The sequence below is a fragment of the Megalopta genalis genome, chromosome 1, assembly GCF_051020955.1.
Source record: "Megalopta genalis isolate 19385.01 chromosome 1, iyMegGena1_principal, whole genome shotgun sequence".
Classification (NCBI taxonomy): domain Eukaryota; kingdom Metazoa; phylum Arthropoda; class Insecta; order Hymenoptera; family Halictidae; genus Megalopta; species Megalopta genalis.
The window spans coordinates 15,199,149-15,219,647 of NC_135013.1; the positions used below are offsets into that span (position 1 = coordinate 15,199,149).

The 20,499-nt window shown below is 40.5% G+C and overlaps 1 protein-coding gene and 1 long non-coding RNA gene across 11 annotated transcripts in view; one reads left to right on the forward strand and one right to left on the reverse strand.

The window, feature by feature from the left end:
* Positions 1-20,499, forward strand: part of ETHR (ecdysis triggering hormone receptor) — a 96,836-nt gene that overhangs the window by 73,895 nt on the left and 2,442 nt on the right. For 6 of the 10 annotated variants that reach the window (XM_033473227.2, XM_033473236.2, XM_033473245.2 and 3 more), the window contains exon 7: positions 17,842-20,042. In XM_033473227.2, coding sequence (XP_033329118.1) covers positions 17,842-18,541 — 700 coding nt within the window. In that variant the 3' untranslated portion in view covers positions 18,542-20,042. Of the gene's footprint in view, positions 1-15,766; positions 17,684-17,841; positions 20,043-20,499 lie in introns of those variants that run through there. The other 4 variants (XR_013033492.1, XM_076522234.1, XM_033473282.2 and 1 more) reach the window with 4 other exon arrangements.
* Positions 13,479-15,770, reverse strand: LOC117221948 (uncharacterized). The gene is made up of 3 exons (XR_004490594.2): positions 15,650-15,770; positions 15,306-15,343; positions 13,479-15,221 (listed from the first exon to the last, which is right to left on the reverse strand). It is a non-coding gene; the product is annotated as an uncharacterized LOC117221948 (long non-coding RNA).

The following is a 20,499-nucleotide window of genomic DNA, read 5'->3' on the forward strand; positions in this document are numbered from 1 at the left end:
TACATTATACAGTAATTTCTCCATGAGTGTCGCGGTGATTATTGCTACGCGTATGTGATTTATCGATTTTCTGGTTTCGCCGATGCGAAGATTCGTCGGAGTCAGTCAAGCGCATGATGCGGCACGCGCCGCGTCTCATTTGACTCGAATTCCGGGAAGACAACACAAAAATGGTCTGTTTGGGTATGAGTCAGGTAAGAAAAACCGTGCGGAGCTACAAGGTACGTGGTAGGTACTAGATACGTGACCGTCGAAACGTGACATCTGGCCTGCGAATTGCCTTCTAATCGTGGCAACAAATTAGAAATATCAATGTACGCTGGCATGCTGGTCGCTGCCTTTTTCTGGGTCTCTCTCTCTCTCTCTCTCGCTCTCTCGTCCTCGCGCTCGCTCTCACTATCTTTCTCTCGCTTTCTCTCTCTCTCTCTCCCGCTCTCGCTCACGCGCTCGCTCTCGCTATCTCTCTCACTCTCTCTCTCTCTCTCTCTCTCACTCTCGCTCTCTCTTTCTCTCTCTCGCTCTCTCTAGCTCTCTCTTTCTCTATCTCGCTCTCTCTTTCTCTCTCTCGCTCTCTCTTTCTCTCTCTCGCTCTCTCTTTCTCTCTCTTTCTCTCTCTCGCTCTCTCTTTCTCTCTCTTTCTCTCTCTCGCTCTCTCGCTCTCGCTCTCTCTCGCTCCCTCTCTCTTGCTCTTTCTCCCGCTCTCGCTCACTCTCGCTCTCGCTCTCTTTCTCTCACTCTCACTCTCTGTCTCACTCTCGCTCTCTCTTTCTCTCTCTCTCTCTCTCTCTCTCTCTCTCTCTCTCTCTCTCTCAAGAGATGTCGGCAATTATAAAATATTAAAGCGACCCCCGAGGCTCGAAGAATCGTATCTCGTGGTCCTTCGAAATACGCTTTCAATTCCGACTCCGCGTCACTCGTGGAGAAATTACTGTATCACATATATGTAGATCAGCAGTCTAGCAACAACAATTTCATTCTGCAGTGGTGAATAATCTTTTTTGAAATTGTTGCTTCTAATCGTTAAAAATCGTAAAAAAATCGTTAGTTTCTACAGGATTGTGCTATAATACGACATATTCGTATAAAAGTTCAGATTACAAATAAAATATAATTTCTCTATTGAAAATATAAAATGTGTGGATGCTTCAGAAAGCTATTTCGAAGTTTCGTTTTTCAATTGACGCAATCATTCGGAAGTCTATTGATAGATTTCTGATAGGCGAAGCTCCAAAACTTAGCAGTTTTTGGGTGACGCGAGACTATGAAAGTTTGTCAATGTGTTTGGTGTAGTTTGATTGCTACAGCCGATAGCATGTGCAAATATAGCTTGTGCTAATAATATAGAAATAATGATTTTCGTCAGCGAGTGTCCATGATCTATCGTTTCGGGCTGGATGACCAATACATAGCAAAGGTTTACGCTCGCAAAACGTGACCCGAATCTTTTTGATTCTGTTGTCGCACCGTTCCCAATTGAATATCTCTGGACGATATTAAACCCGACTGCCGCAGGATGCAGCAAACATAGGCTGGAAAATGCGATTCACAGAGCTGTGAAACTGCGAGATTGCAGTGAATCGCTGCCGTGGACGCGCGCAATAACGTTTGTCCCGTTAAACTGCACCCGCTAGTCCACATTTTTAGCGAACTTTATGTACGGTCATTGTTTCTACACCGACGCGCTCGTCCCGGGGCCAATGTACCAGGTGGTCTTCGAAGAACGCGCCAGTAAAATCGCAGTTAAAGCACATCGTCCTGCGAATGCACGGATTCGTTATCATTCCCATACGTTGTCTCGGCGTTTTTTGTTAGCACTGCGCAATCCGACGCAACTCTGCTGCGGTAAATGTGCTACGAGAATTCGTATTAATTTATTATAAATTCGTCAAATTTATAATATTATAATAATATTATAAATAGAGAGAGAGAGAGATATCGATATATATATATATATATATATATATCGATATCTCTCTCTCTCTATTTATAATATTATTATAATATTATAAATTTGACGAATTTATAATAAATATATATATATATATATATATATATATATATATATATTATAATAATATTATAAATTCGTCGAATTTAACCAAGAATATCTTCTAGAATATCAGAGTGTTATGTCGCCACGACGCAACAGAAGAGTTTCCCAAGAAATGTGACGGTTCTTGATTCAATCGAAGAATTTACCAAGACTCGTTCTTCTGGGTTGAACTTCCCTTATTTTAGTAATTATTTCTGAGCGTGTTTGTGATGCGAATAATTCTGAGGATCGGTATCTCGTGAAACGCACGTTTTAACGGAAACTGCATTGGTGCAGGTTTTGGAAAGCTCTGCGCTGAGGGAAAGTTGATGCATACATATATATACAGGATATCCCAAAATTATGGTACTTCCAGGAAATAAGGGGTTGCTGGAATCATTTCAAGTAACTTTTTCCTTAGCGCAAATGCAATCCGCCCTTTTGTTTACGAGTTATTAACGAAAAGCAGTGACCAATGAGAAGCGAGATCAGATGACGCGTGGCGGTCGGGCCAATGAGCGGAACCGAGCTTCGTGCGCTCGTTGACCCGGCCGCCTCGCGCCAGCTAATCTCGCCTCTCATTAGTCAGTGTTTTTCGTTAATAACTCGTGAACGAAGCCGCGAATTGCATTTGCGCCAAGGAAAAAGTTACTTCAAATAAGCTCAGGAACCCCTCATTTCTCGGGAGTATCATAATTTTGGGATATGCTGTATAGGTTTTTACTTGAATGTTGGGGATTTAGGAAATCATAAGGGTTAGTATGGTAAAGTCGGAGTTTTATAGATGACGTGGCGAGGCAAAGGTTCAAGTATAATGTGGCAAGGACAGAGGTCGAGGATGTGGCAGAGTTGAGGATGTGACAAGGGTAAAATCATGGCTTACAGAAGATTTCGGGATGTTCGATAAGAAGATAATGGAATGACATTGGTATACGATATAACGTTAACAATAATAAATGATGTAAAAACAATAGTAGTGACAATAATAGCAATAATAACAATAATAACAGTAATAATAATTATAAGAAGAAATGTACTTAGAATTATAGTGGAGGAATAGGACGTAGCACAGACAAACATTTTCAACAGAATCAAACATGCTATTGGAAATGTGAACACAGACAAAATCCATACCATTTTCTATGCGCCGAATGAAGAATTTGGATTGTGCTTCGTTATTTTTAAACACTTGTTAGCATTGTATATTTTTCGAGAAAATTGAATATTCGTTGCTTTTGCGGAGTATTTTGCATAGGATCACACGATAAATTCCGAAGATAAAATAAGAGAAAAATCTGTACCATCCACGACGCAATAAGGAGACTTTGCACATTGCGTCGTGGATGGTATACAGACTTTTCCCTCTCACTTTATCTTCGAAATTTATATAATACTACAATACTAACAAGTGTTTAAAAATAAACAAGCACAACCAAGACTCTTAGCTCAGTGCATAGAAGGTGATACAGATGCTTTCCGTATTCACGTTTCCAATAGCATGTTTATAAATATGTTTGTAATAATATTTGTAAAATAAACAAGCACAATCCAAACTCTTTGCTCAGTGCATGTAAGGTGATACAGATTCTTTTCGTATTCATATTTCCAATAGCATATTTTATTCTGTTGAAGAAATGTAAAGAGTCTACTTTCTAAGAATCTCGTGCAGAGTTTTATGGTGTCGAGTAATTAGCTATCGTTTAACAAGATTATTCGACACAAAATTAACCTACAAAAAAGACACGATGAATCTAACTATTCAGTATATGCTTTGATACGTTCAATGTTAAACTATCGTTTTAGAGGATCAAACAAGAAATTTTAAGAAAGAAAATCGAAAAGAATCATCGCCACCTTCTGATTCTAAAGTGCCTACTTTCGGATCACTTAGCCCTAAGTTTTTCTTTTTTTTTAAATAACAACACTAATGGATATTCATTCCCATTAGCCAATAGGGCAAAAGATATGGCTTCCTCGAAAGGGGGCCAGTTTCGGTAGAAATCAAGAGGGAACGTCGACTGAAAGGCAGCTGTTCCTCGCGATTACGGTATATCTCGAGGGTTTTCGACATTTTCGCAAGACGCTCGCAATCACCTCGCCATGTGTCGCCATCGACTCTCGGTGAACGCGCAACAAATTCCTCCCCCGACGGCAATCGCGAAGAAATCTGTCGCGCAAAAATCGATACACACCCTCGGCGTGGCGACAGAGGGAAAGGGTGAGGGAAAAATCACGGCGATCCGCGAAACATAATGGTCCGATGAAGATTTTCAGGAAATTTCTCGGTGAGAAAACCGTTCGAGAACTGCGAATGCGAAAGCGATTGGAACCGAGTAAGTGCCTGATAAAAGCTGAATGAGAAGCTGCTGGAGCTTGTAAAACTGCTCGAGCCAGCTTTATGATTGCACGTGTATTTGCTGCGCTCTTGCTGATTCAGCGAACTTTCGCGAAACTGCAACGCCGCGCTAGCAAACTTTGCCTTCCGCAAGATTTTCGAATAATTTTCGATGAACTGAAAATGATTTTCAGACTTCTCCTGCTAACAGCTGACCACGATCTCGCAGGTGTTTTCAGAGCTGTTAATGACTGCATGAAATTCTGGTATTACAATAATTTCTCCCTAATTTTTATTTTATTTTATAATTTATTTCATTTTTTTTTGTTTATACTGTAAAAATGGATCCATTTTGGATAAAATTGTCCATTTTTGTGCGAAATCTGTGCGCGAATTAGGGAAAAATTACTGTATTTAGAAAATTTGATTTTACTCGTTCAACAAGGCGCTAAACATTATTCGGATGCGAGATCCTATGCTACGAAGCTCTTAACCTTTTAGGTACGGCTGAATTCTGTGCGAGGCTATTTCTCTGGACGGCAGAGTCTGATGTGTACTGTACAGAGTCTGATACTGTATATACAGGGAGTCCCAAAAATGTCTCGCAATCCGAAAGTGGCGGGTTCCTCAGGCCATTTGAAGTAACTTTTTCCTTTACAAAAATTTTCTCCGAGGCACCGCTAACGAGTTATTAACGAAAAACAGTGACCAATGAGAGGTGAGATATGCTGGCGCAAGGCGGCCGAGCCAATGAGCGAAACTGGATTTCGACTGCACGTTGGCTCAGGCGCCTCGCGCCAGCTAAGCTCGTGAGAGCCAACGGCGCCAGCAGTCGAGCGGTCGAATCCCAGCTCAGCTGGCGCGAGGCGGCCGAGCCAACGGCGCCAGCGGTCGAGCGGTCGAAACCCAGTTTCGCTCGTTGGCTCGGCCGCCTTGCGCCAGCATATCTCGCCTCTCATTGGTCACTGTTTTTCGTTAATAACTCGTTAACGGTGCCTCGGAGAAAATTTTTGTGAAGGAAAGAGTTGCTTCAAATGACCTCAGGAGTCCCCTACTTTCGGATTGCGAGACATTTTTGGGACACCCTGTATATTGATTTTAGCGTACTTTAGATCACAGTGAGCGAGTGAAATAGAGGTCGGTAGAAATACTCAAAGAACTGAGCTCTGTCGCGATACTGTCATTCGGTTGTTGTCGGCGCAGCAATATTTTGTGCAGTTCGTCATCAAGAGCTAATCGGTAATCGAGGAATGGACCAAATAAAACATACTCTTCCAGGATTACATCAGTATTCCCGATGCAACGATCTCTTCTTGAACATTAAGTAGAAACATCGTAGACGAGCACTTTCTGTAATTAAACGTATCGACGGGGACGAATAAAGCCAAAAGGAAAGAGAAGTCTCTTGCAGGATACAGTGGCAACGCAATGCCGGCTGCTTTAAGAATTGTTCCATTTAAGATTCGCGTGCAGCTGTATTCCTAGCGGGATCGGTGGACTGATGAGAAAATTGAGATAGGAAATTAGAACTCTGCGAACGATGCTTTCTTATAATCAGGTGCATCGTTCTCCATCTCTGAATTTTCCATCTCCAATTCTCCATCTCCGTTCTTCTTCTCCTTTCGCTGAATTGATTACTTTTTTCTAGCCTTTCCCGCGCGTTGGCAAAGAAAAATTATAATATAATTTAATTTAATTTAAAAATTATGATATAATAATTGGTTATAAATTTTGCCAATTTTCCAGATCCTAGAAGCCATAAAATTCATAAAATTGTTCAGTGTATGGAAATCATTGTTTGAGGAATGTTTATGCTCGCTGCAGACGTGTAAAACAACAAATCGTTGTCCCCGACTTTAAGTGGACACCGACTGTTATTTTGGTTAATAAGCCGCAGTTTTTCGAAACGCTCTCACACTTTGGCACGAAATCACTTCATCGACCTATTTACTAATATTTCCCTTGCATTTTCCACCTCTTCTGCCCGCGGTATTTATCTTGCAACCATTCAATTCCATTTCCCCTCGATGTTTCATGTCCCGGACACGAAAATCATTAAATGTAGCAGTAGAGATTCACCGGAATTTTTTCCATCGTGGAACGAATATTTATACTAATGTTTGGTGAATTTGTCGGTGAGATGCCTCCCCTCAGGTTTTGACCGGACTTCTTTTAATTACCTTCTTTTTTCGCATATAACAGGAGAAATAAAAATCATTTTCCGATCGGACCGTAGCGTTGTGTTCGCGGTAACTATACTCAGGCAAGTTTCCGCCAGTGTTTTATACTTCTTATATTTTTTTATATGCTCTATTAAAAAATATTAAATCAGAAAGACGGTTTCATTTTATAACATTAACATATACTACATGCATAATAATAAATAACGCAAAATTCGGGAAAAATCAAATACTTATAAAAGTTAAAGATTCAAATTGCTATCGGCAATACGTAATGGCGCATCGCACGTCGAACACCAATATCGTGATTCTTTTCTGATCTTATTTTAAGATTAAATTAAGGCTCCTTGTGTAAAGTTTCCCACATGAATTGCAAGAAACGGTAGCCAAAGTGGAAGTTCATCTTTTCTCTGAATAATCTGGTTGCATCGAAACTGTGAATATAGGAATGTATGAAATCTGTTTTATTCGTTTCAGCAGCGGCACGCGTGAAATCTGCTGTTTAATGGTTATCGAGTAAACCGGATCGAAACCGCTGAATAAACTTTGCAATTGGAACGCAGCGGGTTTTTCGAGAAAACTGAAGTCTGAAATACGCTTGATAAACTTTCGTTCGAGCTTCGGCCAAGTAAAGTCAGCAAGTAACGGTACGCCTGATAAAAACTGAAACTCAATTTTCTCGAAACGTGTTGCGAAAAAACCGTGTTCTACAGTTTTAACTTGGTTTTTCTGCGTGGAATCCGAGACCTTGGCACGTCAATTAATTTCACTCCTGGCTTTCTAACTTGTATTCTATTGTAGGAACTTCCGTTTTTTGTTCAGCTCTCAAATTGCGAATGTTTCTAGACAATCTACGGTAAATGTTGGTATTACTGCGGTTTCTCAATGAAGACGAACTTGTACAGAGAAAATGAGACCTCTTAAGCCAATCAATTGACAACATGAGCTATATTTATATAGCTATATAATTTGAGCTATTCTTCTTTAATTTCAATATTTACTTTTCTCAAAATATTAGATCTTCCAAAGCACGAATTTCATTAAAAAGCGTAATGTAAAGAACCATACGTGTGCATATATTACTGCGGTTATGTATCTATTACTGCGAGCCAAATACTGCGGACGTTCCGATTACTACGTGTCTAGGTTGACATAAGCCATTTTCTTTTAAATGTACACACACAATTACAATTGCTAGGATCAAGATATTCTTACTATAGCTCTTTATAAATTAAGTATAGATACTCTACGATCAAGCGTGTTCGCACTGACTTTATCGAGAACTGCCCTGTATAGGTTAAGGTACGCAGTTCGGTAATGCACCGCAGTAATGTACACACATAGTAAAAAACTATGTGCGCCAAATACTGTGTTAGTAAATAATATTTGAGGATAGATGATATATAGTGACAGTGTACGTCGATTTTTTATCAAAGTAATGATATATATATATATCAAAGTAATTTATTTAAAAGTAAAACTAAAATGAATAGTTTATTATTAATTACCAAAATATAAGTGCCTTTCGAATCAGCGTTCACAGCTGCTACTACGAATATTTCATAAGACTCAACGTTCTCATAAGCTTTCGGATATCAAAAGTCAATAAATGAATTAAAACTGCGATTGCTGTTACTTGTATGTCATAAATTATCAATATTAAACATATAAAAAATTATGAGACTCATTTTTAGAAGATCACATACTATAAAATGTTAGATCTTATTACTTTTATAAGATATCGCAGTATTTGGGGCGTCTGCAGTAATGCCCACACTTACCCTACAAACTAGGTTTCCAATTATTTGCAACTTTATTTAGGAACTTCTTCTGACACAGGCAATTTAAGTAACGATTCCAACTGTCTACGAGAAAAAATGGTTTTATTTCAAATACAGATCAACATTGTCAGCTCCACACGTGTCCGGTTTAGTCGTAGCAAGTGCAACATTATTCTTGTCCGACGAAAATACTTCTATCTTCTCGTTTCTCGCGAACGTTACGCGTCGGGCAACAACTCCATTTCAACTAGTATGTCCGTCGTGTGCAGTACGATCGTTTTTCACGTTTCCTTTGCTTCTCTTTGCTCGCTCCTCTACCTCAAACAGCGTAACCAATTCGTAACCAACACCAAAACTAATACCAAAACTAATAAAACAACTATTTAATCCGCGGAGCTTCGGTTAAATACTCTTCTCCATAGGATACGATTTTATCGACGTGAAAACGATGCAAAAACTCTTGAGAAATCAAATAAAAATCTCGCAGTTTCCCTTAACTTAAACATTCTCTCGTACTAATCATAATCTCATAAGTACCGTAAATACGGTAAAATCCGCAATCCAGAGTCTAAGACTTCTCGAAAAATTGAAACATAAATATTTCACGCGTATTGTAAATATATTACCGAATTGAGCCTTGTCGGAAATCTTTGATAAAAGAAAAATCTTCATCCTCAAGATCATACAAGACGGAATAGTCTAACCGACGCACAAAGCTTTTCCCCAAGAAGTGGTTTACTGGTAATATTCCTTTTACGGCATGCTCGCACCCCCTAACACCGTATACATACATGCACGAATCTCCACACGCATACACATACACTATCGAAAACACGAGTGTGAATGGAGGACCGCTCGCCGCGTGGACTTTACGACCGAAAAATCGAATCCTTTTGTCCTCTGTTGGGTTCTTTGGATTTTTGGCGAACCATCTAACAAATCCAATCTAACTTCAGACTGGTAGAAGAAAAGGAAATCAAAGATCATGTCGATTGCACATTTGTAATTACAGTAAATTCTCCTAATTGTATGTATTGTATGTATTCTCCTAAATGTAATTCTCTCTCTCCTAATTGACGCACAGATTGTTGACGTTCAGATTGTTGACGCTCAGTTTGTTGACGCTCAGTTGTTGACGCTCAGTTGTTGACGCTCAGTTGTTGACAATCGGTAACTATAAAAACGAGCCGCAAGATTCGTACAATCGTATCTCCTCTTTCCAAATTGTCCATTTTTTTGCACAATCTGAGCGTCAATTAGGAAGAATTTACTGTATTGCCTCATCATTATTTCTCTTCAATTATTAGGAATCGCCTTTTACAAAGCACTAAATCTTCTTATTTTTAACGATTTTATTTTCAGTATATGTAATTTTATTTTCCCAATTGTATAATATTGTAACATTGCGTTTATTATTATACCATGGAAACAAGCTCATTAACGTCTCACCGAAAATCCCAAAGTTTATATTTCCTCGATATATGTTTCCACGAACCATCAGTTCCCCGAAAATCTCGAAGACAAGCTCAGGAGATCCATGGATTAAGAAATCCCAGAATGATCTATGAAAAAATTTTGGCGCCGTCTGGCCACGTGAAAAACAGGCTCGTAAATTACTGATTTCTCAATCGAAGAGACAAAATTCTTTCCCTGTAAAAGTATCTCAAATTGAACAGCATATTAGCAGAAGCTAATGCAAAAAATTAGAAACAAATTATTATGAACAATCCGATGGATAATGAGATAGAGGAAGACGTGTGAAGATGCTCCGAACTTGCCAACGAATAAGTCACACGATAGCTTCACGAGATCCTCGAAATGCTTCTCATGGAGATCATCGCAATATCCGATCGGGGCGAAGAAGACTTTCATAAAATGAAAAATTCTCTTTGGCAATATTTTTAAGACTCTTGAATTCCACGAACGCCATTCTTTGTCCGAGTCCTTTGAAGACGCTATTTATTCTTAAGTGGAAGCATACATTCCCCCTCTTCGCAATCGCGGTAGCTCTGCAAGGTACAAAGCGTCTGTTGTTGGACGCCATGTTGATCGATCGTTGGAATTTCCCTTGAAGTTTACTCGACGGTATGTGTGTGGCAGGAAATTATAGTCACAGTCCACTAAATACGGGGATGGTCCGTTGAGTGATCCTTCAACTCTCCGTTGACGACTTCTGTCACCTGTGATAAACGCATCTGATTGGTAGCCAAGGTGATAATCGAGCAGCCTTTCTTCGATCCGAAAACGTTTTAAAACTGTAGAGCCAGCGCGAAGCATCGAGATTAAATTTCCTTGGACCCTGTCGTAAATAATTTACACCACAACGTATTTTATTTGCCATTGCTATAAACAACGATTATCTCTTAATGGATTATATATTCGTCATCATTTGCAATAACTTGTTGACGTTGCAACTGAATATTTATATTTAATTCAAACAGCGTGATGAATTATATCGTAATGAATTATGCATTCGCTGTCATTCGCGATCATTACAATTTGCTTCAAGGAACAGAAATTATTCGTAACAATTTATTTACTGAAAAAGACCAATAAATTGTATAAATTACTTTGATATGAAGTATTATTATTATTATTAAGTAATATTAAGTATTAGTATTGATTACTTTAACCTGGAAATTTGTTAAGCAAAGTAGACAATAAACTGTAACCAGGTAGAATGTAATTTACAAAATACTGAAAGACGAACAAAGAATATTGTGGAAACTATCTTTATTATTATAATGTGAAAGTTACGCGGAATAAGATTCTCGTATAACGGAAATAATCCCGCAGATTTTACGAAGTTCTTGAAACAAGAAAAGACAATCTCAAAATTTTCTCAGCCGTCTAAAAACTAAGGATCGAACCTCGGGTGAACGAGTTGCAAATATAATCAAACAAGGATGAAAACTTCAAATCGATTTAAATTCTGGGGAGACATCTGAGCCGGGAACTTCTCTACGAGTATCAAACAAAATCTTCAGTTTTCCCACAACGAACGGCTCGCGAGGAGCACAAGATTCTCTCTATCGATCTGACCAAACTTTCGCGAACTGAATTTATGCAACATCCTACGGTATTCTTCGTCTTCGCGGGATGCGAATAAATCTTGTCGAGCCCGCTGACAAACGAGTCCGTGAATCGACGACGCTCTTCGATCGCGGAAACGCAGAAAAGTTTCCCCGAAGGATGATAATAAAACTCGAGGCAACGGCAAACAAGAAAATCCGAAGAAATCGAACCGGCGAATGGAACGAACTGTTGCTTCCACGTGGGAGTTGAAGAAGCAGCAGCCGAACTCTTGTTTATTAGGCACCAACGAAGATAAATCCCCGTCGTATAATTTCGGGGAAAAAACCCGGTCGAGCGGGGTATCTCGGGGCGTTTCCAATGGATCCGACGACAAGATTGATAGATCGCTCGTTCGACACAGCCTGTCTGATCTACGAGCTAATTTTCCTGCTGGCGCTGACACAATGACGTGTGGCTTCTTCAAAGTTCAGGAGACCGTGTCCTCCGCTGATCTGGGACAAGTTAATCCACTCGTTTCCTTAATTAATCACGTCTCGAGTTGCAAGTTTTTTGGCGAACTCTTTGTAAAATCGAGCCAATCGAGAGACGATCTTTTTCAATTACAGTAAATTCTCCCTAATTGACGCCTAAGATTGTGCACAAAATTGGGTAATTTGGAAAAAGGAGATAGAATTATTCGGGTCTTGGGGCTCGTTTTTATAGTTGTTGACAATCGGTAACTATAAGAATAATAATAATAATCGTAAACAAATATCGTATAAAAATAACAATAAATAATCGTATCTCTTCTTTCCAAATTGTCCATTTCTGTGTACAAGCTGAGCAGCGATTAGGGAGAATTTACCGTAATTAGTGGAGTTTTAGAACCTTGTGTCATTTCTACTCTCCGAATAATGCATTTGCTATATAATATATAATATATTATATACTATAATATATATATATATATATATATATATATAATATTATATATAATTATAATTAGGAGGAGAATAATATTATTATAATATAATATATATATATATATATATATATATATATATATATATATTATAGTATATAATATATTATATATTATATAGCAAATGTAACAGTCAGCATTTCTGGATTGGGGTTTACGTTATAAGGACTAGGAGAGACTGTATCGTCGAACGACCAGAATAGCTAAATTGATTAAAGCAGTCGCCCGGTAAGCGAAAGATCCGGATTCGAATCCCCCAATCCCGATCTATAATACGATACGACTCATTTTCTCCTACGAAAACAAAACAATGAAGGTTTAACAAACTTTCGTCTTCATAGATAAAACTCAAAGAGCAAAGATCAAATTCGAATCATTCGATTCCAATCCTCTCAAGAAAATTCAATTCTCGTCTACAATAGCAAACAATGAGATACGCGAAGTTCGACCCATTGGTAAGTTTTAATTGGTGAGTGAAAGTTCGTTAATTCGCGAAGCTTGGGTTCGCTTTCTGCGGGCTTGAAAAGCGATACCGAAGGAGATTGAATCCTTTGCCACCCGGCATTCTTCTCCGAGTATCTGTTTTCCAGTCGCGAAAGAAAAGAATGAATCGACCCGTGCAATTACCGAAAATTGCGCTGCCCGCCTTGGCTCGTCTGTCGTCCAAGGAAACTCAATATCACGATCTCGTTTTCCGCGCGGACTTTGGACGCGAGCCAAAACGAGAAAGGAAGCAACAGGATATTCTGTTTCACGGCGTGGGAGAACGGCAGCGTGGTGGCGAACTATCTTCCTCGAGCACAATCTGCCTTTCCTAAAGCGAGCACGAAAAAGAAATAATGGAGGCGATTTCGCCTTGGAGAGCCGTGCCAGTGATTCATAGTAATTACTCCGCGTTTTCGAGCGAAGAAAGAAGACATATGGAATTTTCATTCTTTTGTGAGAATTTTCACTTTGCCGTACCGGTAAGATCTGCTTGTGCAGTGCGGACTCTTTCTACTTACATTAGGTATCAAGATAACGATGCTTAAAATTCTTTTCTCACGAGTTCAGCACTCCGTGATACTTACTACTATTATAATTCGTGTTCTGCACAGTGTGTATGGCAACGATATCTTGCTTGGATTCGATTCAACTGATAACAAGTTCTCGATCAAGAGAAACACAACAAACTTTATTTGGCATCGTTGTATGAAAGTTGTTGTATTTTTCAACAATATTCAATTCAGTGAGAAAAAGAATGTCCCTTTAAAGTCTGTTAAATTATTAAAATTATCATACAATCTATTCAATGTAATTCTATAAATCGTACCATTAACATCTAGGTCACTTAACCGTTTCATTCAAGATTTACAAAAATTACAACAATACAAGGAACTAATCTGCCAGTCTTATAAAAACGTTTATCGCTTTCAGCAATTTTTAACGAAATCAGAAAAATGAATGTTCCTTAAGGATCTGTTAGCAAGACCATCGATCTATATCGTAAGTAGAATATGCCAGTCAATGGTCAGACCCAATACAATAAATTCTCCCTAATTGACACAAAATTGTCAAGGTTATTTTTTAGGGATTGTGCACAGAAATGGACAATTTGGGAAGAGGAGATACGATTATTGGAGCCTCGCGGCTCTTTTTTATATTGGGTTGGGGAATCAGTTCGTAGCGTTTTTATTTGAAGGCGATTTTCTTTGTTGTTTTCGTTAAGCTCGTGAGGCACCCAGACTCCCAATTTTTCGGCAAATCCCATTGAATGAAGATGATTGAGAATCGTTTTATAATCGCAGTTCATTTTTTCGGCCAATTCACGACTTGTTTGGTGACCGTCCTCCTTCAAAAGTGCTTCGAGACACTCTTCGTCGAATTCAGAAGGTCTTCCGCTGCGGGGCGTGTCGTCGACGTCAAAATCGCCATTTTTGAACTTCGCAAACCATTTCTGTGCTGTAGACTCGCCTATGACACCTTCTCCGTATACGTTGCAAATGTCCCGGGCTGCTTCGGCAGCTTTTTGGCCTCGATGAAAATCGAAGAAGAAAAGCTGTCGAAAATGTTGCTTCTTATCTCCTGGATATTCCATTTCTAAGCCTCAAAAGTAATAAAAAATTAAACTACTCAAAAAGACGATTAGCACAGTTTTGTAGAGCAGAAAGAGCTCTATCGAATGAATATTATACACTTTGTCAAACAGCAAGAAATCATTGTAAAATAAAAGAAAATATAAAAACGCTACGAACTTACTCCCCAACCTAATAATTGTTGACAATCGGTAACTATAAAAACGAATCGCAAAGCACTCCATTTATGTGTACAATCCGAGCGTCAATTATGGAGAATTTACTGTACTCGCCTCGTTCTTCGATTTCCATCGCGTCAGACTCTGGAAAATCGACTCTGAATATCTCATCATTTCGTGTTGTATACTAACCAAACGAGTGTTAAAATTGATATTGCCAAGAGACACTTCTACAGGATAAACCGAGATCCCACTCCACCGTGTCGTTTAATCGAAACCAGATTTCCCGTGTTCGGAAACTCGCATCCGAGGACGTCACCGCAGTCGATCACCCGTCGACCGAATAACCGCTAACAAACTTGTTCTCCGCTTCGCTAAACTCACCACCGTGGAGTCCACGGACGATCACAGGTGTATCGCGAAGTCGTTTGTGTCCTTCCTCGAGTGACAAGAGTTCGACCCAGCATTTGAAATCGCGAGCTTCATGCTTAATGGAAAGCGTCACGACTCTGTTGGTTGTGGTTGAAGGGCTACGAACGGCTTTCCTGTTACTGTGTTTTCTCGTTGCGTGTTCCACCTTGTCGATCTTTAATCGATATTCTGTTTTAAATCCTCGAATCTAGTTCTCCGAGATTAATCGCTGAATCCAAGAGGTTCAGCAGACTGCAAATGTTTATTACAAATATCAATCTTCAAGGACACATTTTGTAAAAGCCAAAACGAGGAGCAACTAGAAAATAGACTTACCAGACTTCGTTCCACAGAATAGACTGCTTCGATTTCACCTAATTTCGTGGTTAACATGACAGAGAACGTAACTATAAAGAGGGGCTCGTGGCGTAAGCCGCGCGGCTGTCGGGATCAAATGAGCCGATTCTTGTAAAATACGCAAACGCGTATTAAATATATAAAATATTACATATTAAATAAAAAATAAATTATATAAATATTAAATTAAACATATAAAATACGCGTTTGCGTATTTTACAAGAATAGCAGCAGTGGAAACCACTGCGTCGGCGCAGGCCGATCGAGGAGGGGAGCAGACAAAGATAAACAAGCCATAACATTTCTGAAACCGAGATGCTCACCGAGAGAACACAGCATCACCAAAGCGCCACTCATCGATCGTAACCACCCCGCTTGAGTACCCTCAGCATCCCGCTCGGGTGTCCATGATCCTCCACACTAATTTTCACTGCTTGCAGTCCCATAATCTGGGTCTCCCAGTACCGAGAGATGCGTCTGAAGGAGAGCAAGACCGACCAGGACAAGAACATTGTCCCGGTCTGCCTGACCATGGCCGACACCACCGCCACCGTGGTCTTCTTCTTGCTCCTGGTCCTCTTGTTCTACCTGGTGCCGTTGCTGATCCTCTTGATCCTCTACGGGGTGATCATCAAGCACCTGATGCCCGACCGATCAATCGCCGGCAACACCAGTGACTCGTACCACGCCCGCGCCAAGAGACACGCGATCACGATGCTGATGTCCGTGGTTAGCAGCTTCTTCCTTTGCCTGACGCCGTACAGGATCCTGGTCGTGTTCATAATCGTAGCACCGGTGGAACAGATCGCCGCCGTCAACCAGGACGCGTTCTTCGCGCTGCTGAACTTCAGCAGGATCATGTGCTACATCCATAGCGCTGTAAACCCTGTCCTCTATAATCTGATGAGCACCAAGTTCAGGAAAGGCTTTGTCCAACTATTTGGAGCTGTCACTTGCAGAGAAATCAGGCTGAAGAGCGTTTTCGGTGGCACCAGGAGAACTAACTCCACGGAACAGGAGGAGCACTTCGTTTGAACGCTTAGTAGACACATCGCCAAAAACCTCTCGGCATTCTGTTCTTGCGCTTAGAGCCATCCTTGGTGTACGAACTTAACGTAGCGATACGCGGGTACGAATGTAGAAAATACATAGTCGAGGTTATTTGGAAGGAGTACAATTGGCGAAGAGTACGAGAGAAGATGGAGATCACGAGTTTACACCTAACCTTAAAACGAACTTTCAAGTTTCTGTTTCCTGCAGCAGCGCCCTCTTCTGGCGCTAACTTTCTGAGTGGAATATATTAATGCTTCAGTTTCCTTTTAATCACCGGCGTGCCATTCACTTCGTTTCTAGAAAGCTTGTTCGGTGTTAGCTTTTAATGTTGTCAAAACTTTTTAGCTGTTAACCCTTCAGAACGGAAGTTGTACAGTGTTTACTTTCTATTTCACTAGGGCTGTTTATTCGCTTCGACGTCTTCGTTACTCTTGCAGGTAAAACGGTAATGTATGAAAAAAGCAGGTTAGGTTTAAAAGCAGTTTGGAGAAGGTGAATGAAACATACTGCACATGGAAACGTTCGTAAACTTCGAACTTCAATCTTTGTGCAAAGTAACAATTTCCTTCGTTGGTTTATATCTTTTCTTAACATTTTACTAACCGGTAGCGGTTGAACGTCCCCTACACGTCTCACCGGTCATTCGGCCGTAAACACGAACAACATCGGCTCCATTTTGATTTGGACTTTCGGGTACGCACACTTATACGCGCTTTATCTTTCGCTTATAGAAATGTTGAATCAAACTTTGTTTATTATTATTTTATACATTATTCGCTTTCCGTTATTATACGGTAACTGGATCTAATAATGTTTTGATATTTTTATAACATTAGCATGAAACAATATTTATTTTATCTATTCTGTATATTTTATTCATCGTGAAAGGTATACAATATTTAAACAATTGATAATAATATGGGAGGCTTATACTAGTTCAATCTAACGCTTCGATAATAGATAACAAATCATCGGTTGCCATGACAACCGAAGCGCAGACTACTGGTCGGAGTAAAACGCCGATTTGTAGGCTATCGGTCGGTAAGCGTTGGGAACAAAAAGCCGTTTAACAGGCTACCGGTCGGTAAGCGTTGAGAACAAACAGCCGATGTATAGGCTACCGGTCGATAAGCGTTGAACACAAGAAGCCGATTAACAGGTTACTGGTCGGTAAGCGTTGAGAACAAAAAGTCGATGTATAGGCTATCGGTCGATAAGCGTTGAACAGAAGAAGCCGATTAACAGGCTACCGGTCGGTAAAGCGTTAACAATTGAAATAAATTGTCGGTAACGCGCTCCTCAAATGTTTCTAACGTTTTCACTATTTGCAGTATCAACAAACAATGTTAAAAATGCGAGTGTTAATATCTCTCCAAAAAAAAAGAGAGAATATCTCTGTACATCCGAAGAAGTCGATCCAATAGCATAATTAGCTCACTGTGTCCGACCGGTCTGTTCGCAGCCCGATCCTGCTGATGGTCAGATACGAGGACGAGGACATACCGACGTGCAACACAGAGGCGGACAGCACCTGGATGATCGCGTTCTTCGTGACGACGATCGTGATCTTCTTCGTGATCCCGCTGCTGATCCTGGTGGTGTTGTACACGGTGATCGCGCTGCACCTGATGGCGAACCCGACGATCAGCCGGGGCTCGTCGAACAACTTGCTCAAGTACCGCAAGCAGGTGATGCTGATGCTCGGAACGGTGGTGCTGTGCTTCTTCCTGTGTTTGCTACCGTTCAGAGCGTTCACCCTGTGGATCCTGGTGGTTTCGACGGAGACGATCATCGACATCGGCATCGAGAACTACTTCTGCCTGCTCTACTTCTGTCGGGTGATGCTGTACCTGAACTCGGCGATCAACCCGATCCTGTACAACCTGATGTCAACGAAGTTCCGGGAGGGTTTTCTCCGGCTTTGCGGTCTGGGGCCCAACCGCAGGAAAAAGAAGAAAACGTCGGACAGAACGGGCACCTACAATACCGGCTCCACGAACTGCAGCAGCAACCAATCGGACTTCTGGAGGCGGCACAGCAGCAACAAAAGCTGCAGTGTGAAGGTACCGTGTAACCACGTGTCCACCGACAAACAGATTAAGCTTCAGACGACTATAGTTAGCGGGAACGCCAGTAGGAAAAACGTGGAGAGTTACGTGTGAATGACGGGCGAACCGTCCTTGATCGACTGTGATCGTTTACCATTCCATGGAACCACCAATGTCGTTCGTCATCTGATTAGGTCGTATTGATGGGATCCGTATTCTTTCGTTAACCCTCGCGTCGATTTGACACGTTTTTCACTGGTCCTGACAAAGCGGTACGTTCTCAGATCATTTCGATCTTGCCACTTTAATCTTACAAGTCAGGCGACTACAATAATTTCTCCCTAACTCGTGCTCAAAAATGGATAATTTGGGAAGAGGAGATACGATTATTCGAGCCTTACGCCTCGTTTTTATACTTGTTGACAGTCGGTAACTATAAAAACGAGACGCAAGGCTCGAATAATCGTGTCTCCTCTTCCCAAATTGACCACTTTTATGTGAAATCTGAACGCGAATTAAAGAAAAATTATACAGGGTGTCCTAATAATGTCTCGTAATCCGGAAATGGAGGATTTCTGAGGTCATTCGAAGTAACTTTTTCTTTAGCGAAAATGCAATCCGCGGCTTTGTTTACGAGTTATCAACGAAAAACGGCGACCAATCAGAGCGGAACTTGGCTTCGTGCGCCCGTTGGCTGTGACGCCTCGCGCCAGCCAAGCTCGCTCTTATTGGTCAGTGTTTTCCGTTAATAACTCGTAAACAAAGCCGCGGATCGCATTTTCGCTAAGGAAAAAGTTACTTTAAATGATCTCAGGAACCCCCCATCACCGGATTGGGAGATATTTTGGGGACACCCTGTATATTTCTTGTTGTTTCCAGACGAATGATACTACTTTGTCACGGACCATTTTAGTTTCATTTCAGTAGACGTTTCGTAATATGCAAACATTTAATTCTCATTCACATTTACAGAGTTTGAGGATGCTTTTCTAGCCGAGAAACGATTTTCGCATGATTTCCAATTCGATTATAAAGTGTGAAACAGTGAACGACAGACTGTGTAGAAAGCTTGGGAACTGTAATTAATTAATCGACCGTGTAAGTATTGGAGCAGCGTACCTCGTTGGCAGAGGATCTGTGTCCGTGGACGAGTATGTTTCTAGTTGGTAGAAAGTCTTTGAGCATACGTTGTACGCGATCGTTCGCCTGTTTGCAAACCAAGTTGAGGTCGGTAGAGCTTTAATTATCCGAGTGCTTGTAAGTATATAAGCATAATCGCCGCGTCGCGTACGGTGAACGCCGAACAGCGTCCAGAGTAACCGTTTCGTCCGTGAACCGTACAAATCTTTAAGATTGTTGAAGATTAAACGTGTGTAGAACAGAGGCTAACTTTCTGCGAGTTTGTAGGACAGAGGCGCGAGCAAAGAGTATATTGTATATTCGGCAATGACAGCGATGGAGAACTTCTGGTCTAAGAGACGATTTGTTAACTTGATATCTATACATTTTTCGAAAACCTCTCTTTTTTGGTTCTTTACAGTTATGCTACATTATAGTAGAGTATATAAGGTTTTCTTCGTACAATATAGACTAGACAAGTCGTTTCAGCACGGTACAGTGGTTATTTAATAAGTTCCTATTGGGTTGGCAACTAAGTAATTGCCGATTTCAGTTATAGATGTCTCTCACTCCCATTTTTATGATATCCGTAACTGTTATATTATAAAATTATTATTATTATTATTATGTTATTTTTTATTATCCGTGAATGTTAGCAACTGGACAAATTGAATGCAACGGTCAAGGAAAAGTGACCAGAATTGGTCGATCGTAAAGGTGTCATTTTCCAGCAGGACAATGCTAGGCCGCACGCGTCTTTGTCCACTCGGCAAAAATTGATGGATATTGGTTGGGAATCGATGTTACACCCACCATATAGCCCTGATCTCGCGCCATCGAATTACCACTTATTTCGATCCCTGGACGACTCCCTTCGTGGTAAAACTTTTAACGATGATGACGCTGTAAAATCTCACTTAACTCAGTTTTTGGCCGAAAAGGATCAGACTTTC